This window comes from Leiobunum rupestre, chromosome 2 (assembly GCF_980474605.1).
Source record: "Leiobunum rupestre chromosome 2, qqLeiRupe1.1.hap1, whole genome shotgun sequence".
Classification (NCBI taxonomy): Eukaryota; Metazoa; Arthropoda; class Arachnida; order Opiliones; family Sclerosomatidae; genus Leiobunum; species Leiobunum rupestre.
The window spans coordinates 46426077-46452896 of NC_143385.1; the positions used below are offsets into that span (position 1 = coordinate 46426077).

At 35.5% G+C, this 26820-nt stretch overlaps 1 protein-coding gene across 4 annotated transcripts in view; it reads right to left on the minus strand.

The window, feature by feature from the left end:
- LOC149957638 (spondin-1-like) overlaps nucleotides 1–26820 on the minus strand; it is a 136834-nt gene that overhangs the window by 2323 nt on the left and 107691 nt on the right. Inside the window, exons 2-15 of one of the 4 annotated variants that reach the window (XM_090165661.1) lie at nucleotides 18140–18270; nucleotides 15873–16006; nucleotides 15699–15772; nucleotides 14320–14442; nucleotides 14100–14251; nucleotides 10631–10885; nucleotides 8386–8593; nucleotides 8155–8320; nucleotides 6967–7150; nucleotides 4349–4550; nucleotides 3824–3997; nucleotides 1998–2090; nucleotides 371–607; nucleotides 243–269 (exon numbers count right to left, since the gene is read on the minus strand). In XM_090165661.1, coding sequence (XP_090021787.1) covers nucleotides 243–269; nucleotides 371–607; nucleotides 1998–2090; nucleotides 3824–3997; nucleotides 4349–4550; nucleotides 6967–7150; nucleotides 8155–8320; nucleotides 8386–8593; nucleotides 10631–10885; nucleotides 14100–14251; nucleotides 14320–14442; nucleotides 15699–15772; nucleotides 15873–16006; nucleotides 18140–18270 — 2160 coding nt within the window. Of the gene's footprint in view, nucleotides 1–242; nucleotides 270–370; nucleotides 608–1997; nucleotides 2091–3823; nucleotides 3998–4348; nucleotides 4551–6966; nucleotides 7151–8154; nucleotides 8321–8385; nucleotides 8594–10630; nucleotides 10886–14099; nucleotides 14252–14319; nucleotides 14443–15698; nucleotides 15773–15872; nucleotides 16007–18133; nucleotides 18271–26820 lie in introns of all 4 variants that reach the window. The other 3 variants (XM_090165660.1, XM_090165663.1, XM_090165662.1) reach the window with 3 other exon arrangements.

A 26820-nucleotide genomic window follows, 5' to 3' on the forward strand; every position in this document is an offset into this window, starting at 1 on the left:
CAGCAGCTATTGGAATTATCACTTTGGCCACTAGATGGCTCTGTGGTAAAGTTATCTGCTTTAGATTTTGAGGAGCTAATCTTAAGTGAACCAAAAAATTGTTAATCTCGTGATAGATACATTAAATCGTTTTCTTGTCGATAGATAGCGTACTTTATACAAATGTTTCAAAATCCGGTAATGATGGAATTACTAATTAGTTTATTAGCGAAATATTGAGAAAGTAGAATAAGAAGACCAACCTTTTTTGTTGTTATCCACAGAACCAGCTACCAACAGTAAAAGTGACATAAAAGCAAAGGAAAAGCGTTTAGGCACTTGTTAGTGTATTAATTAAAAGAAGAAATAATGGACCTAAAATGTCACTTACGGCACGGGGGGTTGTCCTTGCATTTCCTCCGCTGCACCAGTTTTTTGGGACAGGGTCGACCCCCGTTTTGGGGGTTAAGTTTGATCATGCGTCTCCTTTCCCTTCGGCCACTGTTGCACGTCCTGGTGCAATCTGACCATTCGGACCAAATCGTGACGACGCAGTCGATGATGGGTCCTTGGTTGTCGGGCTCCCCCTGCGAAGACGTCGGCATTGTGGCCATCGTGTTAATCGGTGCTGCAGATGCACATTGTACAAATACACATTACCCGATATTTAGTATTAGAAATATCGAACTTTTTTGTTGGGAAAGACCCTGATTAAATCTCAAAATTGTTATTTATTCTAGGACAGTTATTAAGGACAGTGAATCGATTTTCATTAGTCTTTCTGGGATTGTGTGGAACTGCTTCGGGGAAATAAAAAAATCGAGTGAATGAGACAAAGGTAAAGAGCAGACAAGCCAGTGAATTGATTATTGTTAGTCTTTAAGAAGTTGTGTAGAATTGCTTTTAGGGAATAAAAAGACTTTTAGAGCGTGTGAGAGAGCGAACAGACGGGTTAGTGAAGAGATTTTAGTTGGTTTTTACAGGATAGTGTGGAATTGATTCGGAGAAAGAAAGAGACTTTTAGAAGTTAATAGAGAAGTATGGAGGAGACGGGTTAATGAACATATTTTAGTTGGTCTTTATAGGATTGTGTGGAATTGCTTCGAGGAAATGAAGAGGCTTTTAGAAGTTAATAGGGAAGTATGGAGGAGACGGGTTAATGAACATATTTTAGTTGGTCTTTATAGGATTGTGTGGAATTGCTTCGAGGAAAGAAAGATACTTTTAGAAGTTAATAGAGAAGTATGGAGGAGACGGGTTAATGAACATATTTTAGTTGGTCTTTATAGGATTGTGTGGAATTGCTTCGAGGAAATGAAGAGGCTTTTAGAAGTTAATAGAGAAGTAAGGAGGAAACGGGTTAGCGAACAGATTTTAGTTGGTCTTTAGAGGATTGTGTGGAATTGCTTCGAGGAAATAAAGAGGCTTTTAGAGAGTAAGAGAGAAGTAGCAGTGCATATATTATTGTTGCTCTTTAAGGGATTGTGTGTAAATTCTTTAGCATATAAGAAGGCTTTTAGAGCATGTGAGTAAGAGAGCGTAAGAGGTAAGGAGGAGAGAGAGCAGTGAACTTATTTTGTTTGTTCTGTAAAGGATTGTGTGGAATGGTTTTGGGGAAATAAAAATATTTTTAGAGAATGAGAGAGAAATAAGGCGGTGACAGGACAGTGTATTGATTGCTGTTGGTCTTTATAAGATTGCGTAGAATTGCTTTAGGGAAATAGAAATATTTTTAGATAATTAGAGACTGAACAGTGAATTGTTTATTGTTGGTCCGTAAAGGATGCTTTAGGAAATTAAAAAGGCTTTTAGAGAGTGAGAGAGACGTAAATAAGAAATATATAGGATGTGTGGAATGGCTTTAGAGAAATTAAAGAATTTTTAGAGAATAAGAGAAAAATAAGGAGGTGACAGGACAGTGAATTGCTTAGTGTTATTCTTTGGAGGATTGTGCAAAATTGCTTTAGGAAAATAAAAAGACTTTTGGAGAGTGTTAGAGAAGTAAGGAGGAGACAGACCACAGACAAGTCCACGATCCAGATGAATGGAGGCGTCCTTGTGGTAATAGCCATAGGCAAAGGCGGAAGCAGGAAGCGGGGAACGACCATAGTCTGCAGGCAATGACATTTCATTATGACAGATTAGTTAGTTCGGAATGCTAAATACATTGTTAACGTTTTTTGGGTAAAAGCAAATGAGTTATTTTATGAGGACAGAGCGAAATTTAATTCACTAGTAAAAGAGGATTAGTTAGTGAATAAAGCGGAAATCAAAGCAACCAATTTAACAAAGGGAGATTAAATATGGAAAAATTGAATCAGAAACTTAAAGAAACCAGACAACAAAACAAACCCTAAAATTTCTATTATGGTTATTTTAGAGTAACGTCATTGGTGACCCCAAAACTGCAATCTGAGCGCTCCCAAGGTTCATTGTTTTTCTATAACGAATTTATAGGAAATATCTCCATCCATCGGTGTAAAACGTTACTAATTACAAGTAGCTGCAAGTGTTTAATGTGACCGATTTTGGGGCACCATTTCACAGTGCACATCGTTAAAAATTAATTATTTGCAGTGTACCAGGAGTCACTTCGACGAGTCCTTTCTCGTTAGAATTACTGATCAAGTTTACAACTGATGGTTGTCGAAATGTTCTCAATAACTGTGGCACCCTGAGGAATTATGAACTATATAACCTTGAAGACACAAAAATATTTCATTTTCACCTGGAACATCTATCGGACGAAAAACCGCATTTTCCCTAATCAAGCTTAGGTTTTAACAAATCGCTGGACTGGCCTTCTTCACTTCTTATTGTTAATTGCACAGTCTATATTACGAATGGAGGTTTAGTCCAAATATTTTCCCAAATCAATTATCTTTGAACGAACTTACTTAGTCAATGACGGCTTTTAAAATTTATTTTTAGCCATGTTTTCTGTAAGTCATGTATTGTACTATCGCACGCATAAACCTCATTTCAAAGCTAGTAAATTTTGACATTATTTTATATTGAGTAGAAAGAGTGTTACTTTTCTGTATTATTCTAATAAATCATTTGCAGTAATTTTTGAATCTCGGATATTTCTTTGACTACAAACTCATCATCCAGGTCACGGTCTGATTGAAACTGATTTTCATGCCCAGGTTATCTCAATTTAATTGGTCAAAACTAGCATTAACACTGACTAAAACTAGGTTTTAAGGTGTAGTGTGAGAGTGAGAGTGGCTTAGAGCAAGTGTCCACCCCCGTGAAGTAACTCTTTTTTCAAACAGATGTCGCTAGATTTTGACACAAAAGGCGGGTCATAAAAGTGCCCCTCGCGTTGATTGGCTCGTTTGTAAATTTGACAATAACCTATATTACAGTAATTTTTAACAATGTATTTTATATGGGTTATATAATTTAGGTTAAAGTCCACTACATAGAGTATAAGTTGTCTAATTATAATGATTATAAATGGTTCTCTGACGACGTTAGTGTTTCGCTAGTTTGAATTTTAGCTTTCTTTGTCATAAATAGATGGCCCTACGCTCTCCAGTTAAGTCGTTTTTTTCGAAGAATCGGATAGATTCATTGCCATCGTTATCATAACGTAGGTGGCAATGATAGAGCTGACTGTTGCTTTAATATATTAACTAATTCAGGTTTCGTAGACGTGTGTGATATTTACTCTAGCTACCCCAAACAACGGGTCAACGGTCGTATTTGCCTTCATAAAACACATTGCTACTTCTAAAAAGGGACGATTATTACTGATCAATGTTGATAATTCGTGTGAAATTCGTTATTTAACGTAAATATCTTTTGTATGGGAATATTTTCTTCGCTCGAGCGTTACCTTTTATCATTTCTTCGCAAACTTTGGCGCAGTCTGTGTAGCGATCGAAGTTATTAGAGTTGCCACGGCAACCGCCGTAAATAAATTGAGCACACATTCCTCTCGTGGCGTGGTAGTACCACCTCGGGAAGTAGCCACGGCATGGGCCTACCTCTTTGGGCTTCATGCAGATCTCTGTCAAATTCATTATGAGATTAGTTTCCTATTATTATTAATAGTAGCTTCGGGGTTATCAGAGTACAACTGGTCGCGAGCATTTATGTTTTGGCTCTGGCATCTTTAGCTATTAAACTAATAAAATAGCCAATTCCTGTTTAAGCCTGGTTTAGATTTCTGACTCGGCAGTCAAATTAGTTCAAAAAAACCAGCAATATTTTAGTTTAAATATAGCATATTTTAAAAGCTTTAAACAATTTTTTAATTTTTTTTTTATCTGCCGAGCGCGGAGTGGAGCAGATGTAACTCACCATTATTTTCCCAGGTAGTAAGAAAACCGTTAGCATTCTATAACTTTGGTACCTTTACCTTTCGCTTCCGAGAAGTCGACATTGCAGTCACTTTTGGGCGCTGTGCAACCGGCTTTCTGTTGCAGCTCGACGTTGCAGTCCCTGTCGCTGTGGGCAGACGGTTTGAGATGCAACCTTGTCCGGATCTTCAGCCCTCGGCCACAAGAGGCCGTACACGGCGACCATTCCGACCAGTTCGTGACGGAACATTTATCCGGTATCTTGGAAACGAGTACCATTGATTAGTTGTCAATGAAGAATTAGAAAATCTTTCTTGATAAATGGGGTCACACAGCTTTAGGCTTAAATCTGCGTTTAATTTCATAAGTAAAAACTTATTTGATTTTGATATTGTATGTAAAAAAAACTAGGAATAGTATCGTCATCCCATAACCACTCTTGTCATTACAGACTTGTTTCACCCCAAAAATTGGGCGCCGCCATTTTCAACAAACCATGACCGAAACTACGAGTGCTTTCCCTCTTTGAAGTATGAGGGGTACAAAAATTAAGCCAGACGTTTTACTAAGAGAAAATTATTTATCTGGCAAAAATGTGGTCGGTTTCGAAAAAAAATGGCTAGAAATACCTACAGTACAAAAATATAATATGTCTGGCCCTCACAAAGAATAGAGAAAGTTGCTATTCCCACAAACTTGGTCGAATAGTCTTTGTGAAATGTTTGGCCAGTTTTGCTCGAAGCAGAGTTGCCAGATGTACGATCCGGATTGTATTTGTACGATAATAGGCGAAACTATAAAGTCCAGGAGGGCTGAAAAGATGGTAGTCACGTGACTTTGTGGTGCACTGCAGCGCCATCTATCCGCTCACATCTATTCTAAGAAATACAAACTATTATTCATTTTATTTTGCTAATGGCGGTTTAAATTTTGATCGATTCGTCTAAATTATCTATTTATTATTCTTACTTAAAACATTTTGTAATAGAAAATTGTAAATTAATTAGCTGTCTGCAGTATCTGGAAGAAATAACTTTTTTCTATAACGTCGCACGGCCAACTATGAACATGAGTTACCGAATCGAAGTTGTCTGTGAAAAGGTAGTCACGTGATCTTGCTTTCCCATTTTAACAAGTTGGTTCAGACCAAATTTACTTTATAGTATCGCCTATTGAAACCGCGGTACGAAATACGATTTAAAGGCTGCATCATACGGCAAAAATAGGATCTTACGATAAAACTACGATCCAAAGTACGATCCGTTTAAAAACTGTTCACTTTAGAGCGGAAACCGTTATATATCTCTAAATATTGCATAATTAGCAAAGGTTATGTCCCAGTTTCCAGACGCTCTTGCGGTTTCATGGGGGGCATGATAGCTGTTGCCAGGAATCGGAAATATTTTCTCACGTGTCTTTTCGTACAAAAAAGTGAGCTAAATTATACGACATAATAGGTTTAACAAACGTTTTTTTTATCTTTAAATATCTTTTGGTCTAAAGTGACTTGTTTTCAGCCGTACGATCCTTCTTAATCTAGCACGATCCAAATCTAAACACTCTACGATAATTCAGCGCTTGGAATCTGGCAACCCTGGCTCGAAGTTTATAGAACGGTGTATTTGATATCTTAGCACTTAATAGAGTGTAAAATAAAGTCCAGGCCTCGGCAGGTTTTGGGAATATGGGGGTAGGAAAAGGAGGGGAGCAATTCGTGAAAGCATGGCTGCACGGCTCACCACTTCGCAACTTCAATTGTCAGTAAGGTAATTTCTACCATTTTTACCTCTCCGACAGGTGAGCGTTCTACCGCAGAACCACGGATACAGTTACGCTTCACTGAAAATTAAAAACTCTTCCGAGGAGAGGTATATTTTGGCTTGCCAACTTGTTCATGTCTATGTTGATTCATTCAAATACAGGAGCTAAAATAAGGATTTTTTAGAACTGCCCCAACTAAACTAAGCCCCCAAAACATAATTTCAATGACGAAAATTTTAACAAAATTATGTGAGAAAAAGGGGCTGTAAAAAAGTAACTTAGTTCAGCAAAATTGGCTGCGTTTGTCGATATGTACCGGAAAGCCTCGTCGACATCTCCCATGAGCCTGAGGTAATCGGTTATTTTACATTTTCCATACTTTTTTGCGATAAATTCGCGATAAATAGTGAATATAAACCAATCCGGTGTGCCCTCCCTAGATAGCGTCCAGTTTTGAAGTAGCAGAGACATTTAAAAAATGAATCCCAATTGATCTTCCAGTCTATTACAGTATTCCCTTCTTTAATGAGATATTTATGTATTTGCAAAGCTGAATGTCGTTTTCAAGGTAGGCTATGTGAATAAAATATTTTTTCAAAATATTGTAATATTATAACGGAAAATTTACAGAAATCGATGAGATATGGTTATTTCACAGTATACAATGGTTTGTTTAAATATTTTACCGACAAATAAGTGATTCGCACTCATATATATACCTTAGTGAAAGCCTGTAAAATGGTTGTATGAAGATGACAGGAATTTCCCAAAATCACCACCTACATTTACTGCTAGGTGATAAATTCGGTGATAAATTCGGTGATAAATGATGGCCCTTAAGGTCAGTGTGCATCGACCCCTTTTATCCAAAATGTATTTCCGGTTGTCCATTCGACATATCCGCGAGTAAACTTACGACTTCGACGTTTTTGCACTCGGCGATGGGGGCCAAGCAATGATCTTTCTCTTCCAAACTCAAGGCACAAAGTTTTCGGGCCTTCGTGTGTTTATATTTTCGTTTTCGGGATCTGAAACCTTTTCCGCACGTCACGCTGCACTCGGACCACTCACTCCAGCCAGTCGTCTCGCAGCTCACGTCGCTGCAATTAAAATTGTCACTGTATTAGATATGAAACCCTCGACGACGGAAACATCACTAATCTAAGATAAAACGATTGGGAAGACCGTAAAGCTAATACAAGTAAATACGCGATACTTTGGGCAAGAGGACGACAAGATTTAACAACTAAGCTTCACATTTACTCTTAGTAGTTACGGCTTGTATGACTATGAATGCATATACAGGGTGTTTCAAAGGGTTATGCAAAAATTTGAAGGAGTTGTAGGGCTGAGTTGAGAAGTATGCCTGTTTTTTCCCATTTTCCTACGATGAGTTAAAAGAGCCCCAGAAAGCTTCAAAGTGTAGCCTACTAGTAAAGCCAAGCAGCAGGGACTTTAAATACTGCTAAAGTTTACTTTCTACGCTGGTTACTTCGATTTGTTTACAAAGTCCTTTTTTACCTATCGAACGAACCCAAACCTTAATTTTCGCATTTCCCTGCTGCTTGGTTTTGTGCTTGTTGCAGCTTTTGGTCATTATAAAATCGTTATTTTTAAGCTACAATAAGATTCCATTTCTTTTAATTTTACAAGTTATTTAAATCGGTGAATATTATTTGCTTTTGTAAAATAAGGGGCGTAGCGAAGAGTTTCTTCCCCTATAGCATAATTGAAATTCGATGTGAAATGTTGATTGATTTAAATTAATAATTTGTGTTTTATTATAAGGTTACTATTGTTGTTAATCCAGTATTTTGTTAGGGCCTAATTCCATTGAAATTAGATGGTCACACGGTTTCTACAATTTACTTCTAGCACGGTTCCACGTAAAAAAAAATGGTCTCGGCGCGTGCGAAAATATCAACCAATCGGGTGGAAGATAATTAGATTGTATATAACAAGTGTGGCCGAATGGGCGACCTTAAGTAAATGGCGACCTCGACCATCAAAATGGTGATCTTGTCAATTCTAAATTTGGGCTCCTCTAGAGGCTCTAAAGCTACATCTCTCGGTTCTTGATGATCCTAAATATGTTCTCGCTTACCCAATACAAGTAGCTTCGCAACTTTCTTTCTCGACTAATAGCGTGACGCAGCCGTGCTCCCGGGCCTTGTACTCGCTGATGTAGGTCCTACTGCGCATGCGTACGCCTTTGCCGCAACTGGCGCTGCAAGGTGTCATTTCGCTCCACGGGGTCACTTCGCATTCCGCTAACAAAAGATTATTTTATAGAGTGTCACTTTGAGACCACATAATGATGGTGTCTGGTACGCACCCACTATCCTGGAGTTGGGCTCCTCAGTGGCGTACACGATGATGTCGTCGCATGACTTTTCGTAGACCCTCTGCCTCGTCACCGTGAGCCTAGCGACGGGTTTCATGGGCATCCCTGTCGGGTCGTAGAAGGGAGATTTGTCGTGAGCCGGGTTACTCGACGTTATTTGACGGATTTTGTCTGGTATCTCAGTCTTCTGATTTGGGGACTGTTAAAAACAAACATTTCACACTCAACTTCTGTATTATAACATCATCAGCGAGTTACTCTAACTAGATCGATAATTAGTTTTCGTGGTATGAGTAGTGTTGTTGTCACGGCTATCCCGAAAGATTTTTAGCGCAGACGTAGCAATTATCTAATCTTTATCTCTGTTTGCCGCTGCTAACTCGCGTTGTTTTACCCGAACAACGCTCCCAGTTATTCTGTGAGATTTTAGGGGTGGTCGTAGAAATTATCTGATTTTCTTTCATTTAATGATTTATTAATTAATTTTAACCGGAAATAACTTGAATTGTTGAAAGATTGGTGGTTTTTAGAAATAATCTACGATCAGCAGAGCTGCCAGTTGGGCTCTTTTACGCCCCAATTGGGCTTCTTTTTATGTCTGCTTGAGGGAAAAAATGAATTGGGTTGTTGGGCTGATTTTCGGGCTACTTTTCGGAGGTTTTCGATAATATACACTAAAATCGCTAGGATACCGATTTTCTTCAAAGGAATACGCTTTAAAGCACTCCGAAATATAATACTGTCAATATATGAATTCACTTTTTAAAGAAATTCCAATCGTGAGGTAAAGAAGTATTTGTACTTCAAAAAAATATTTCGAATAATAAAAATTGGAGTTTCTATAAAATTTCCCATGACACTTCAAACTGTTGAGAAAGTGCGCGACATCACGCAAACACCAATACTTTGAAAAGCGCGTGTTTTTGAAAAAATAAACTCTCGCCAAATTGGGCTAGAATTTGGACTTGTTTATAAAATATGGCCTATTTTAAATTGGGCTCCTTAGAAGAGCTGTTGGGCGGTAGAGGTGAAATTATATCTGGCCGCTCTGAGGTCGATCAGTAGTCTCTTCGTTAGCTCATTCGAAACGAACTGGTTTAAAATTACCAATTTAAAACTTGGGTTAAAATCCAATGACAACGTTCTTAGTCTGAGGAAACTAATTCATAATTTCATTTTGGGTTAATTTTATCATAAATGACCAACTAGTGTCAATATAAGTTAGTTTTTGGCAAAATAGTGATATTTAAACGGTGTCGTATTTTACAATTTTCTTCCTTGTACCTCATGAGACACATGAGATATATTTTCCAGTGGTAAAAATTTATCCATTGCCACTTACCAACAAATTAAATGATTAATGGACAATTGGTGAATTGTGTTTACTTTACCTGGGTTCTTCCTCGAAGAATGCACTTAATGCGGGATTTCAAAACGGCCAAACGCCGCGATGACTAGCGTCGACTCAAAATTGCTTTAAGCTTGGTTTCCACCAGCGCGCGTCAAAAAGCGACACTCAGCTTTGAAACGTGCAAATGTTCTTACGCGCGACAAAAAATTAACATTATGACGCGCTCTTACGCGCGTTGGTGGAAACCAAGCCTAAAGCTTGTTTTCCACTAGCGCACGTTATGATGTTATTTCCTTTAAGCCCCATTTTCATGCTCGCTGGTAGCGGGTAAAAATCGTCAAAATTCGCTTCCGCCACTCGCAAGCGTGAAAAGAAACCTAAAATATCTGTTTGAAACAGATCGACGCGGAAAGTCAAAAAGTGTGTAGCTGAAGCGGATTTTGACGATTTTTACCCGCTACCAGCGAGCATGAAAATGGGGCTTTACGCGCGTAAAAACGTTTGAACGTTTCAAAGCGGGGAAACGCGTCGTTGCGCGCGCCAGTGGAAAACAAGCATTAAGCTTGTTTTCCACTAGCGCGCGTCATAATGTTATTTTCTTTACGCGCGTAAAAACGTTTGAATGTTTCAAAGCTGAGAAACGCCTCGTTGCGCGCGCTAGTGGAAAACAAGCTTAAGACTTGGTTTCCAATAGCGCGCGTAATGGCGCGTCACTCTACTTTGGGACGTACAAACGTTTTGACGAGCGTAATGAAAAATGCATTATAACGCGCGCTAATGGAAAGCAAGCATTGAACATAAATGATATGATATCTTTTTACGTCTACGCTTTCGTCCATAATGAAAACCATCGTCTAAATTTGTCGTATCTAAATGAGTACTTACGATATAAGAGATTCCGCTATCAGTTCCGGCATCCCACGGGTAGAGGTTCATAACTTTTTCCGTCGTCCAAGAGCAGTTTTTGAGGCACAGTTCTAAAGCACTGACTCCGACAGCCCAGTCAGGACTCGGTCCTAGCATACTAAGTAGGGACATCACGTGGTGTTGCCTGTCCACACGGAAGACTGCGAACGTTTTGCTCGTTACGTTAGGAAAGAACAGCCCACGGGCCTTTATTATCGTGCGAATCTTTTCGGACTGAAAGTAGTTCAAGAGACAAATAATAATTATTATTAAGTGTTTTATGTTCTTGGTAATCCTAAATATGTTCTTAGTTTATAATAAATATCTACCTTGACCATAAATCTAGTTGAAAGGCCACCAAACCTTGCACAAATTAACTTCAGTGCAAGAATTTAGATTGCGCGTTTCGTTCTTTTGAGAGAAGCGCGACGCCACGGTGTTCGTTATTGGAACGATTTTTACCCAGATTATAATATAAGCCATCTAAATTAGGCCTATTATCTTTAGCTTGCCATACTTCATTTAATATACGTACTTTTTACTAGCATGGAAACGTTTCACGACCATGTCGGTAAGAGCGCTAGCGGGCGATGCAATATAAAGAATGTTGTTTTTGCTTACGATTCATGTCCATTAGTTTATTTGCCCAAAATGTAAGGGCGTATTACACCGCTTGCCCATAGACCACTAACATCGTGAAAGCTAGGAGCAACAAACACAAGGAGAACGCAGCTAGCCTTTAAACACGCTAACGAAGGGTTGTGTACGAATTTCATTGGACGAGCGTCACGAGCCTTTACGCTGAACGTTTTACGGGCGGGGGAAGACAATTTCCGAATTTTCCCCTTCCGACGGCAGCAGGCGCTAAAGCGTCTAGCCAATGAAAAATGTACGCAAGAAAATCCACGACTTTTGACGGGTTGCGTTCTCCTTGTGTGGGGTGTTGTGTTTGTTGCTCCTAGGTGAAAGGGACTCGTAATATATTGATAAGCTTTCATTGAAATATAAGTTTTTTTCCCCTGTCGCTATCTGGTGGCGGTTTTTGGACTTATGTGAGGTAAATAACACCGATATTATGTGTTATAGGTAAATAATGACCCGATGTTATGATTTTTGTGGTCGAAATGTTTTTCATAGCTAATAATCCTTTAAAGAAAGATATGTAACAATATTTGATAATACCATGCAATCAAAGCATATTATTTTACTGTTGACGTTTTCATTACTTGTGAGTAAATGAATAGGGTGGTCATTGACCTATTTTATAGCACGACAATAACTAAAGGTCCTTGGTGCCCAAATGGGCTATCTTTAGTAATTTGTGATGTTGACCTTGAAAATTATGATCTAGATCTTCACAATGTTTATTCTAAAATATATACTACAATATAATAATAAAAATCAAGAATAAACATTGAGATATCAACCTTAAGAAAGGTGGTCTCAACCATCAAAAAGGCGTTCTTTGGGATCGCAAACTTGGTTTTGCACGCTTATTTATCCGCTGTGTTTTCACGCCCTATTTTAGTATAAAGGCTAATCTTCAAGGACACGCTTATTGGGCGAAAACAATTCAATTTGGTTACGAGTGATAGTGGTCTACGGGTTATCGATATTTATGGAGAGCCACCTAATTTTACATTACGGTCTCCTGGTTAAACAGAATCTATAAGGGTAACTAGACCTAGTTACGTTCAAAACCATTCATAGCACTAGTTAGCAGACACTATTTCCTTTCATAAGAAGTTCTATACTTTTAGTTGCTACCCCAAAATTTCACGGTTCTTCCACCTGTAAGGTAAGGTAACGCCAGTAACGTTATAATACAAAGAACTCCTAGCGCTTTTTTCAATCCAAATGTTATAGAAAATAAAAGGACATGATACGAAAAGATTATCGAAAACTTGCTAAAATTGATCTTTAAGCAAATAAAATTAATTTTTTAAGTTCGATCATCGTTATCGTAATTAATAATGTTAATTTAAATATTGAGTGTAAAACTAACTAACTAGCGTCGCTAAGGATGTAACTCAATGGTGAAATATGGTTAGCTTTGTGTTTCGAATGTCTGAACCATCTGCATGATTACGAATTACTTCCGCTAGGTTCCGCGTTACCAGGGTGATGGAATGGGGGATATGTAAACCAACGTGAACTCAATATTAATATACGTCCTTCAACGAAGCTAGATAATAAATACATGGTATAACTCACTTCCTGCTTCAGCCTCTGTTATTAGCTTAGCGGGGATTAAGACAAAGCTTGGAACTACTACTAGTGCATTGAGTTAGAAAAGTTATCTACCTACTGGTTAAAGGGATTCCCCCCCTCCGAGTTCTTCGATTTCCCCCGAGGAGCAGGTCACTTCCTTGATTAACGACGCACCCCTCAAAAGATTTAATCCGATTTAATCGTGATTATTTTGATTAAATTCAATTTAATCACAATTATGTTGATTAAATCACGTTTAATCATGATTAGAATGTTTAAATCTGATTTAATCATGATTACATGATTAAATGAATAAATCTGATTAAAAAGATTAAATACTGATTGAAACGATTAAATCGTGATTAGTATGCTTAAATCGCGATTTGAAATTAGAACGAGAATCAAACACAATTGCGATAGAACTATCAATATTAATAATTAATATTAAATTATCGTACTTTAGTTTTGATTTTAATTATAAAATCTAGATTAAATCGTGATTAAAATGATTAAATCGTGATTAAAATGATTAAATCGTGATTAAAATGATTAAATCGTGATTAAAATGATTAAATCGTGATTAAAATGATTAAATCTGGTTAAAAAGATTAAATATGTTTGAAATGATTAAATCCTAATTAAAAAGATTAGATCATGATTAGATTGATTAAATCGTGATTAGATTGACTAAATCGTGATTAGATTTTCTAATCTTGATTACCCTGGTTTAATCACGATTAACTTGTTTTAATCATTTTCCTATGATTAAGACGCACCCAAAATGGAAGTGACCTGCCCCTCGGTTTCCCCTTTCCATAAAAACTTGTTGATGTTAAATGTATTAGTGTGGCTACACCTTGGATTAACAATAGTAGTGCCTACCTGGATATATCACTTGGAAAAAACCTGTCTACAAATGACTTTTGCGACAGCAGTGCCGCTTCGGCAAAGTTAACGGATAATTTCCGAAACTCCCGTAACACGTAGCCTTCTACAAGACAGAACCCGTAACAAACACTTAGCAAATGCACGCGGAACGCTAAAGTGATATATCCAGGTAGACACTACTATTATTAATCCAAAGCTACACCCTCCTACGCATTGTAACCCGGCCACATGATTTGAAGGTATTGAACGTCGCTAGACGACTTGGGTATAAGGTGGTGCCTTGGGTAATTAGCCTAGCTGATTATTATTATTATGATTATAATTATGAATAGACGTAAGTGAACTTTACTTCGGCTTTAAGTTCGGATTCCAATTTGCGTGTCGACCCCATTTCGGCGACGCTCTTGACGCCTTCCGACGCCAATTGGTGGTATTCCCAAATTCGGAAGTCACCCGTATGAGACGCCCCGATGATGTCGGAGAAGTGCGTCAAGGTGCCATCTGTCGGGAAACGAACGAGATTTTAGTGCCGCGAAATATATTAACGCGGGGAGAACAATGGGACTTACGAGGAAAGTCTTTCGGATGAGTATGCCTGGACCAGAGGCCTTCGAACGTCATTTCGTATTTGGCTTCATCACAGGCACAGCATTCGTCCAAGATATCAGGCTGCTTATCTTGACTTTCCTGCTCTAAACGATACGCGAGTGGCGCCATACATTGGTCAATAAAATAAACTCTAATATTTCCGTCGGGGACGATCAATATTTGGGCAATCGATATTTACGATATCACGATTAAGTCGATATTTGTGCATACCATATCACTATTGAACCAGTTAATCGATACTGATCTTTGAACCGATAATAAATCGATACTGATCTTTGAACCGATAATAAATCAATACTAATCTTTGAACCGATAATAAATCAATACTGATCTTTGAACCGATAATAAATCAATACTAATCCTTGAACCGATAATAAATAGATACTGATATATTTGAACATAAGTAAAATGTAATACTTTTCGTGAAACCATGATATCGAAAAACGATAAAACATCGGGTATCGCCCAAGTTTATTTTTCGTTAATTAAAGTGATATTAAATACTAAGTATGATTAACTCGAGAGGACTGACATTCTGGAGATTTTGAATATTTTGTGATTTATTCAACGTCACGAAATCCGATGAAAACGTTATGAAAACCGGTGAGAAAAATATAATTCGATGAAAACTAAGAAATCCGATGGAATACTAACGATATTCGGCTTAACACTTACGCAATCCGCTGGAAATAAATAACGAATAAACCAGGGAAAATAATTAAAGAATCTGGTGGAAACGACTAACAAATAAACCGGGGAAAATAATTAAAATATCCGGTGGAAATAAATAACGAATAAACCGGGGAAAATAATCAAGAAATCCGGTGGAAATAAATAACGAATAAACCGGGGAAAATAATCAAGAAATCCGGTGGAAATAAATAACGAATAAACCGGGGAAAATAAGTGAGAGATCTGGTGGAAATGAATAACGAAGATTCAGTAAAAATGAGAAAGGAATTCGGTGAAAATAAATAACTAAAAACCAAGGAAAATAAATAACTAAAAACCAAAGAAAATAAATAAGAAATCTGGTAGATATATCATAAATTCGGTGTAAAGAAACTTTTTTGGTTTATGTCCGACCCCTCTGGAGTTACCATAGAAAATATAGAAGAGGAGTAGCAACTCTAGCTTTTACAATGGTTTGCAATGTTTTTCAATGTATCTCGAGGTACCAAAGCTAGAGATATGCTCGGGGTACTTCGGGTTAAGATGGATTTTAATTTAAGTAATAAAATAATTGGAAGTAAGTAGGCGTAAAAGAACTATAGTCGCTATTCCTCATCTATATTTTCTACGGATTATATTGTCATCTTTGTAGCGCGCACGGGTATACCTTCTTCGCAGAGCACTTTGGTCAGGTCATCGTCGTCCATCCGCCATTCGTCCTTGTGTTCGACTACGGACGCCCTGTGAGGGTGACAAAGCAAACGCCACGAACAGTTAGCCCCATTTTGGTCGCATTGCCTCAATTGGTACTTTCCTCTCAATGTTTTACCACTAATCGTACTTAAAAACGACGCAACCACTTCCAACAGGGGGTGCTCTCCACATAGCTTGAATGGAAGACTTGGGGATGTGCGAAGTCTGAGTGATGGCATTCGCGCAACTGTCCGAGAACTTAACCAAGGCATCGCCATAAAGCTGTCCAAAAGAAAAAGTACGTCAATTTATTAATACCAGAAGTATATCATATATTTCTTACGTCAGAAGTATCCATATAGTTCATTTAAATTGAACGTGTACTTTAGTTGAATAGAAGTTTCAATGGGGTGAATTAACCATTATGAAAAGGGATAATAAAGCTAAACCCTAAACAAATTTGAAGAAATTTAAAAACTTACTAATAGCTCGTACCGATAAGTCTTCGAGCAAACAAAAAACGCGAAACTCGGACCCAATAGATCTTCGAGTGAATAATTAAATTAAATTAAATTAAATTAAATAGCCAGAAAATCCAACGGTAGACCGGTTTCGTCCTATTTGGGACTCGTCAGTACCGTTCGGGAAATCTGGCTCGCGACTATAACACCGAATAGAGAAACTAAGCCTAAATATTGAAAATTTCAAAACGAGTTGCATAGCAACGGAAAGCCGAATAGGGGAGAGTTTCGCGTCTTTTTGTTCGCTCGAAGACCTATCGGTACGAGCTATTAGTAAGTTTTTAAATTTCTTCAAATTTGTTTAGGGTTTAGCTTTATTATCCCTTTTCATAATGGACTAATCTACTTATTAGCTAATTATATAATCCTTTACAATGCAGTCCATTGGTGGTTCCTATTAACTTACCACAAGGGTTGACTGATTTATATCAATTTGGTTTAAATCAAGTATTTTTTATAAACAAAATCACTGATTTAAATGACACATTAATATTTTTAATTCGATGTAGTATTAGAGTGCCATTCGCGCTTGTATTATGATATGCATTTTGATATGTATTTGTAAATAAATTCTTTTTATTGTGTTTTTTTCTCTTTATTTTAACTCTTTTTGACTTTTGTTAAAGGGGAACGGCCAAGCTTTTCCAAATATGGCCTTATTTCCGTATCAAAAGATTAACAAGACGTTCAATATACTAACACGTACCTTTTTTTGTCTTGAAAAAATAGCTTTTGGCCCAAAAAGTTGAAACGAAAAATAACGCCAGGTGTTTAGGTTTGAATTTTCGCCGCCATCTTAGGGGCTGCCGCCAGCGCCCCTAGCCCCGTTTGAGCGATTTGCGAACTATCCTAACTTTTAAAATCGCGCAATTTAGGCTTAAGTCTCTTATAACTGGAACGCCCCGCGGGTGCAAAACAAATTTTTTGCGTCTTCAGCAGCGCGCGCTGTCACGTTGTTTTTCTGTCTCACCGACTTCTCACCAGGTGTCGCGGCGGACGCGCGCTTTTCGATTTCCCGAAATTACTTTATTTTATTAAAAATTAACCACTCAATATTTTTTTATGCGGTTTTCACCATTAATTTTAGTTTTTAATGGGCTATAGGGCTATCTAACTGGTTAAAGCTTGACTGTTCCCCTTTAAATTGTTCACAAATAGGAAGTTGTTATCCACTGTTAATAAGCGAGGGCTACTAGTCGCGTGATGACTTGGCCCTCCTCAGTGCCGTATTTCCGCCTAGGCCAACCTAGGCCGTGGCCTAGGGGCCCATCCTTGGAAGGGGCCCTCCAGTGACCGTAATTACTGTATTCGAAGGCATAAATCTATAATATCAATCGTAATTTATATTGGAGAAATTCCTAGGTAGAAGATTTGGTTTTAAAATTACCAAAATGTTTGCCTGGCAGTTTACGAACGCAGCCTAAAATTGAAATGTTGCATAATTATCGCATATTTAGTCGACGATTGTTAAGAGCTTTTATTTAGTAATTAACCCGTAGAGCTTAGACTTCTACGGTGAATCAGGGAAATTCAGGCACAGCCTAGTTCCAGGGATAAGAGTAAATGCAGCGAGTGAAAAGGGGGCCTAGACTCCTTATCAGGCCTATGGGCCCAGGATCTCTAAGTCCGGCCCTGGCCCTCGTAAAACTTTCTAATCCTTCCGACGAAAAAAAATTTGTTTGGATTTGTGGTGCCAAGGGTATTAACCTAACTGATTGTTATTATTATTATTATTGTACTATTTTGAAAAATCACGGAAGCTCAGGTACAAGTTTCAAGCGTGTATGGGGAAGATGGATACTTATATCGTAAGAGATATATGATAGACTTCTGTCATAACGTAATCGTGCATTACGCTGGATGCTGTATGAAATAGTATAATTCTTACTCTTACCTCGAAGTTCCCGACTTGTTGGGTGAAGCCACTCTCGTCGCTTCTGATTTTGTTCAAAGGCTCCACGACTAAGACGAAACCCGTGAATTTTTGTTCGGTGTACGATAATCTGTTGTAACTTTGTAACGTCACTGCAAAGAGAAATAACAAACATTCCATTTCAATACGTGGCGCGGTAAACTTAAAGATAATTTCACTTTATCTTAAAAATAAATTTTTAAGTAAATTCTATGTATATTTTTAAAAGCTATAAAATTATGGTAAAATATTATATTTTATTATAACTAGTTCAAATTTTAAAAAAGAGATTAAATACACACGGAGGATTAAATTTAACTACTACAACTTTAATTACAAATTATAAGATTGTGTTAAAAGTTTTTATTAAAGTTTAATTTTACCAGATGGAGCTAGTTTACCCGGTTTTGATCGATATTGGCGAAAAATATCTTTCACACTTTTTTTATGTGTTTGAAAATTTCATTATTACCAAGTAATATATTGATTCTCAAATTAATTAGACAGAAACCAACATTTAGAGTGAAGGTCTTAGAGGTTAGACTTTAACGTTTTTATTGATAATTTCACTTTATCTTAAAAATAAATTTTGGAAGAAGAAATCTGAAAGTAAATTCTATGTATATTTTTAAAAGCTATTCAATTATGGTAAAATATTATATTTTATTATAACTAGTTCAAATTTTAAAAAAGATATGAAATACACACGGAGGATTAAATTTAACTTTAATTACAAATTATAAGATTGTGTTAAAAGTTTTTATTAAAGTTTTAGAATTTAAATTTAAAACTCTGTGTGTATTTCTGCTATTTAAAAAAATGAACTATAATTTAACCATGGACAAAAGCAATTTTTACATATTATAATTATTTGTTAAGAGTTAGCAAAATATACATATATAAAATAAATTTACTCGACAACGAGAAAAATTCGTTGTCGAGTAAATTTATTTTATATATATATATACATATATTATAATTATAATATGTAAAAATAAAACTGCATACTAATCAAATATTATTCATTCATTTTAAATTTAACACGTTTTTGAGCCGTAATTGCTTTTGATTTTCTTTTAAATACGCTTGAATAATTTTGTAAACCATCTAAATTAAGTTTAAAGTTCAAATATTAAGTTTAAAAAAATCTTGTACAACCATGATTTTTGAAAGATTATCAACCAACAACATTTAAGTGCAAATATAAAATTAAGTACTTAGTTAAATTTTAGTGAAGAAAAGCCAATGTTAACATGATCTACTAGCACACTAGACTACACTAATGACTATATTTTGAATAAAAGTATCCAGCCGACCGGCCGAGACTATCTGATAAGTAGCTTGATATAACTGGAAAGTGAAAAAATGTAACAGGCTCCGCTAATCATGGAATTGAAATGGGAGCCGCGATAGAGAGGAGAGTTAGTTGGGGCCGATTAATCCGGCCTTTTTTATATCAGCTGGCATCAACAAAACAAGCTCTACCTTCTTTTTCCGTCGGAGAGCGCTGATAAATGATTTTGTAATCAATAATGCCACGGATTGGGCACATTTTTGTGCCGAGTTTCCACTTCAAGACCAAACTAAAATAGATCGTCCGCGGACGTTAAACCCTTTTTTCACCTGCGCTTCTCTTCGTCGCGTTCACCGCAAGTGTTACATTAGCTGGTATTGTTTCTCGTTACATAGTTTGACAATTTTTGGTTCGAATATTTTTTTAAATCTTTGAATCGAATATATTTATCTATTTTTTGGATTAATTATTTTTTAATATTTTGTATCGAATATATTTTTTAATATTTTGTATCGAATATATTTCTTAATATTTTGTATCGAATATATTTTTTAATATTTTGTATCGAATATATTTTTTAATATTTTGTATCGAATATATTTTTTAATATTTTGTATCGAATATATTTTTTAATATTCTGTATCGAATATATTTTTTAATATTTTGTATCGAATATATTTTTTAATATTTTGTATCGAATATATTTTTTGATATTTTGTATCGAATATATTTTTTAATATTTTGTATGGAATATATTTTTTAATGAAATTGTTTTACTTGGAAAAATATTTTAGTTTTTATCGAATAATTAAAAAAACAATATTGGGGCGAATAATTTGTTTTGAGAATATTTTTTAAATTTTGGGTCCAATTATTTTCAAAAACTTATTTTATTATCAAATACTAGTTTTGAGAATTTCTAAAAATTAAATTTAGCTGACCAAAAGCATTTTGTATGACGCGTTTTTTTTTTTATTTATCAAACCTAGGAGCAACAAACACAGCAACCCACACAAGAAGAACGCAACCCGTCAAAAGTCATGGATTTTCTTGCGTACAATTTTTATTGGTTAGACGCTTTAGCGCCTGCTGCCGTGGGAAGGGGAAAATTCGGAAATTATTTCCCCCCCCCGCCCCTAAAACGTTCAGCGTAAAGGTTCGTCCAATGAAATTTGTACACAACACTGCGTTAGCGTGTTTAAAGGCTAGCTGCGTTCTCCTTGTGTTTGTTGCTCCTAGATCAAACTAACAACCCTTTGGTCAAATTTGGAAATTAAATTTTTAACTTCAAAGAAAAATGATCAGTAAATTAAATAAAAAAAGTGCCTCATTTATTAATTATTTATTTTAAATATTAAAAAAAAATCCCGATTTAAACACATAATTGTAATATTTTTATTATTGAAGGTGCAGTTCTATTTTGTCTTGGCCATCTTGTTAATCACTATATGTATTATTTTTTTAATATTTCGTTGGCGCTCACTCTGGAAGACGATGTGTCTTGTCGTACTACTACTACTATTCGCCGCTGTTAAGGAATTTATCGGGGGTAACTCCCAGTAAAGACATTTATCCGTGAAATACGCTCAGCGCCACCTATTTATCATCTGGGGAAATATTAATGATACTCTCTGGTGCACCCACCACCCTGCCTTTTTTGGGGCAATCCGAGGAGGTGCCACAGCAGCAGTCAGCGAATATAGCCTTACCCGACAACCAACCTATCACGACACTCTCACTCTATATAAAAAAACCTGCAGAGTTCACTGCTTCGATTTGTTTTACCGATAAATTTATTTTCTTTGAGAACATGAAAATCCCACCGCGGCGATTTTGGAAAGTTTTTTTTTCAAATGAATGACTTTGAAGTTCACATATTGTTTACAGGGAAACAAAAAATTTAAGGTCTTATATTTCGATGCTTAATTTTACCAGATGGAGTTAGTTTACGCGGTTTTGATCGATATTGGCGAAAAATATCTTTCACACTTTTTCTAATGTGTTTGAAAATTTCATTATTACCAAGTAATATATTGATTCTCAAATTAATTAGACAGAAACCAACATTTAGAGTGAAGGTCTTAGAGGCTAGATTTTAACGTTTTTATTGATTGTAGATGGCGCTAGATTAACCAAATTCGTGGAACGGGAATATACACTCAATGATTTGTTACAAAAACTAACTATCTAAAACTATTCTTAAAAAGTCCGTACACTCTAGAGAAAAATTCTTTTAGAAATATGGAAATCAACTTGAAAATCCAGAAATATAGGCGAAAATCAATTCCAAAATCTCGAAATTAACCTAAAAAAAACAAAAATTAACCCGGAAATTGTGCTCTGAAATCAGTTTTTCATTTCTGAAATCCCCTTGAGATTCAAAATCCCGTTCGCCAAATTTATAAATGTTGGAGATCAAGTATTTTTCGTGGTTGTTAATTTAAAATGAATTGTTGTGAAGAGGCGTATCCAGTTTGAGCACAAAATACCATCGTTAAAGTGGTTTTGAAAAAACTGAAGGAGTCGCACGTTTTGCCAGAATCTATAAATCTTTCCAAAAATTATACTGCAGGGCCGCATAAACCTTTAGCAGGTCGAGATGACTATTTTCAAGGTCGGGATCAACATTTTTATAAAATGAACCATTTTATCACGCCTGAACATTTTATAAAGTTGCTCTTTTATTAAAACATTGCTAATTTTAAAAACCAATGAAATGCATATTATCAAATGTAGCATAAGACCCAAAATTGTGTCAGAACGGTATAGCAGTTAATGAGAGTTTGTAAAACAGGGAAACGAAGGGGGTCGGAAAATGCGTCATCAAAATCGAGGTACTCCAGCGCCGCCGAGTGAGGTGTTTTAGAACGTATGTCTACGGGCGAGTAAATCGAACAGAGAAAATCGCGCCAGGCTAGAGACTAAATATAAAGTTGCTAGTACTATTCCAACTAGTAGGTTATGTAGTCTATAGTGTGACTAGGTCTCACTAGAAATTTTAATAGGCTACTTTTGATATTATCTATTAAATAAAAAGGTTATTAAAATGTTTTTAGTTAAATATTTTACTATTTTGAAAAAGATATTCCCAATGAGATTGTTTTAAAGGAATACTGGTTGTGAAATAACTCTAATTCTTAGAAATCTTGAAAGAAAAATCATAATATTTTTAATTAGTTGTCGATTTTGATAAAGCATTGACGAAAAAGAAATAAATCTTATTAACCTTTCAACTATTTCTTGTCAACTTGACAGACCCTTTGTCGTTTTAAGTAACATCATCAATCCTATAATTTATTTAAAGCTAGTAGATTTCTTTTAAGCTTTTAATTATCACTATTTTTCAAGTTTTAGATATTGTAACTGAAACGAAAAATTAATTATTAAATATGATAATGGATGGATATGATGTCATTTAGAAACTCGAAGCTTCATTGACTAATCAGAAGAGCCATTTGTTCAATTTTTTAAAAATAGATGGCGTCTGAAAGCAAAACTAAAATCCAGTATATTATGAGATTCTCGAGTCGGCCGCTACGTGACTCTGTGTAAATGGAATCGAATAATTGAGTTTCCTCATGGGTCTGAAGTTTTAATGACATCGTAATTCGAGAATAACTTTCTTTAATCGAGTTGAAGTTTTTACTTTTAAGAATGTCGCTATATTATTAGATTAAAAATGTACACCTGTGAACTTTCATATGAAAATTCTGCAGTCGGTAGGTATATCGATAGTGAACAATTATCTAGAATATAATATATTAGAATAGAATATAATATAATATAACAGAATATAATATAATATAATACAACAGAATAGAATATAATATAATATAATATAATATAATACAACAGAATAGAATAGAATATAATATAATAGAATACAGCAGAATAGAATATAATATAATAGAATATAATATAGTAGAATACAATAGTTTTTGTGTGCCAAACAATGCAAAGTATCAGCCAGTTGGGCACATACTGGTTAATTACACACAATAAAAGAAAAGTTAAGTGTTTATAAGTAAATCTTTATATAACACAGTCAAAATTGAGATTATTATTATAATTAGTTATGATATTATTTTCTAATTAGTTACGTTCATTATTGACTGACGTTTTTCGCCGCGAAATCTATTCATTGATTTCGGTATCACGTTATATATATATATATATATATATATATATATATATATATATATATATATATATATATATATATATATATATGTGGGTCAAAATTGAAGTTTATCTTCTGCAAGGCTCGTTAAACAAAAACCTCTTTTATCACACACACACGCTTTCTAAACTGAGAGAGTTGCGCTAAATATCACTCGAGGCTGTAAATATATTCCTTTTTAAGGATAAAATATTGAAAAGAGCTTGCGCACCCTGGTGACAGATATTGAAAGCTTCCTTTCTAACACAAAGGGTGGTATACCAGAGCCAATAAGATTTCGCGGTACCTGTCAAAGCTCAGGATAGCCTAAAACGCTTCTCGATGATAAGGTCGGCCTAGGTCGTTTTTTTATACTACCCGGTTATATATTTTATGATTTAACGCTTTGTTTGTACGGGACCTGTACCGAGAGTTGTTAGAATATTAGCCAAGAGTGGCGACACGCGGCGGTGAAATAGTTAACAAGCGACCCACTCGACCGCTTACTCGACCATAAATACCTTAATAAAATAAAGGTGAAATAAGATAAGTTTTAGTCAAAGGAATTTTCTCTAAAATGTTCAAAATGGTATAAATTAATATTAATGTATTTATTAATATTAATGAATGAATTAATATTAATGAATTAATTAATATTAATGAATGAATTAATATTAATTAATTAATTAATATTAATGAATGAATTAATATTAATTAATTAATTAATATTAATGAATTAATTAATATTAACGAATTAATTAATATTAATGTATTTATTACTATTAATGAATAATTAATATTCAATAATTAGTTAATATTAATGAATAATTAATATTCAATAATTAGTTAATCTTAATGGAATGGAATGAATTAATTAATAATAATGAATTAATTAATAATAATGAAATAATTAATATTAATGAATTGTTCAGTGGCGTAGCCAGGATTTTGGTTCGACGCGATGGCACCCAATAATTAATTGGCAGCATGACGTAGATAATACGTGCTTTTACCAATTGGAAAAAAAAGCATACAAACATGGCGGCCATAGCCAAAGATCATGCTGCCAAGTAACTCTGAAAAAAAATTGTACTTACAAACATTTTTCTGCATTTCTTGTACACCCTGACGACGTTTCTGCAACCGTTCCCAGCCACTTGAAAAGTTCTCAAGTGGATTTTGAACGAATCAACGTACGCAGCAGAATATTTAATATTACGGCCTGGCTTTAAAAACTTTCACGCGAAATTTTTTCCTGACAGATTACGAGGCTTCGTTTTCATATAGTTTCTCCATTATGAAATAGAGTAATGAAATTTTAAAATCGCCAAAGCGTTCGAGGAACTCAAAAACTCATTAGCTAATCGAGAAAGCCACTTGTTCAACTTGGAAAACTAGACGGCGCTTCGCAATCTACCATAGACAGTATATACTCGTAGAGATATTAAGACCAAAAAAGAATATACTTTAAAAGCGGCAATTATTAAGGTCATTCGGGGAATTTTTATTTTTTTCACATATCCGAAAGCCGAGCTATATAGCAGAATGATATTTAGATCACACGGGGAAGCTAACATATAAGGGGAGGCTTCAACATTAGATTAAGTGCCTATAAATAATAGGTGGTTGGTATACATGTGTGATTAGCACTTTCACCTCGCAGCAAGAGGAGCTGGGTTCGATCCCAGCTTGTGCCACTGGATAGAAACTTGAAGCAACGCCTTCCGCGTTGAGTTTGCAAGTTCTCTCCCCACTGATTAGAGTGGGGTTTTCCTCGTGTCCTCCAGTTTCTTATTTCCATAAAAAATAAAGGGGGTAGTCATTTAAGTAATAAAATGTACTAATCATAGGTAATCAAGGGAACTCACCAGGGTTGACAAAAAACCGGTTTTGATAAAAATATAAAAATCCCGAGGGGTTGGACATTTACCAAAATTCCGTACACTTTGTTTAAAATCACAAAATCTTTAAACTCTCTCTATGGTAAATTAACATTGAAATCCCAAAACCACTTCAAAAAGTAATGATAAATTCGCAAAAATCACTACGAAATCCCGAAATCCCGAAATCCCGTACAAAATAATGGCAAGTGTCCGACCCCTCGAAAACTCCAGTATGGATAAAACCGGTGGCTTAAGCTGGTTAAACCCATTAATAAAAAAATGCTCAAATTGCTTATATCTAGCCCTCAATACTTCGAAAATGCTCAAATTACCTGATTTCAAAATTACTTTTTTGCGCGTGACAGTACCTTTATAATGTGAGGTACAGCAGACGTATTTACCTGCTTTTATACCCTAACATGGCGGCGTATTTTCACGCGCAAAATTCATTTTAAGATCACCTAATTGCTTATATCTAGCTCTCATTACTTACGACAAAAAGTGAAGGTTATGTTTTAGTTTTTTCAATATTTCTAATTCATTTTTCCATATTCATTTAATAAAAAAAGTGTTTTTTTAAACCAGGGTGGTTTAAGTTCTTGCCAACCCTGGAATTCACTTACAATAATCATCGGAAAGCACCAAAAATTGTTGAGCAATCACTGTTAATCACCGATAGTTTTACTAAAATCAGTAATCAGGTGTACAAAATATTTAAGAGTGACTACCCCCTCGATAGAAACTTGTTGAAGTTAATGTTAATAGTAGGTGTCGGGAGTTGTTGGTTCGCGTGGCTTTGCTACCACTTTAACCCGCTTTGAATTAATTTCATTGAAAGTCGCTAGATGACTTGGATATAAGGCGGTGCCTTAAGTATTATTATAATGAACCATTTGTTGAAGCTGCTTAAGACATATCATTTTCGGGATTCAGTTTATATAGAGCCCGTTGCGGTCACAGCGAGTAGGTCTTCAATTGCCTTATTTTCGTCTGCTAAGGAAATCATTTGTTTTTATGATAAATATATCGTCTACTTATCAGACGAAAATCCGCTATTTTATGCGATTCTCTCGTTGACCGCTACGTGGCTCAATGTGAACTGAAAAGTCTAACTGAGTTTTAATGACCATTCTTTAATCGTATTTTTAGTTTATTCGTTTAAGAATGTCGCTAAAAAATGTATCTGAAATAATAATATTATCAGTTTAAAAATTTACACCTGAAAATTTTCGTATAAAAATTTCGCATTTTTAAAGTAAATTTTAATATCTTGTAATTAAAAACGGTTTGAAATTTGAAATGCAATTCAGTGAAGTAACGCTCATTT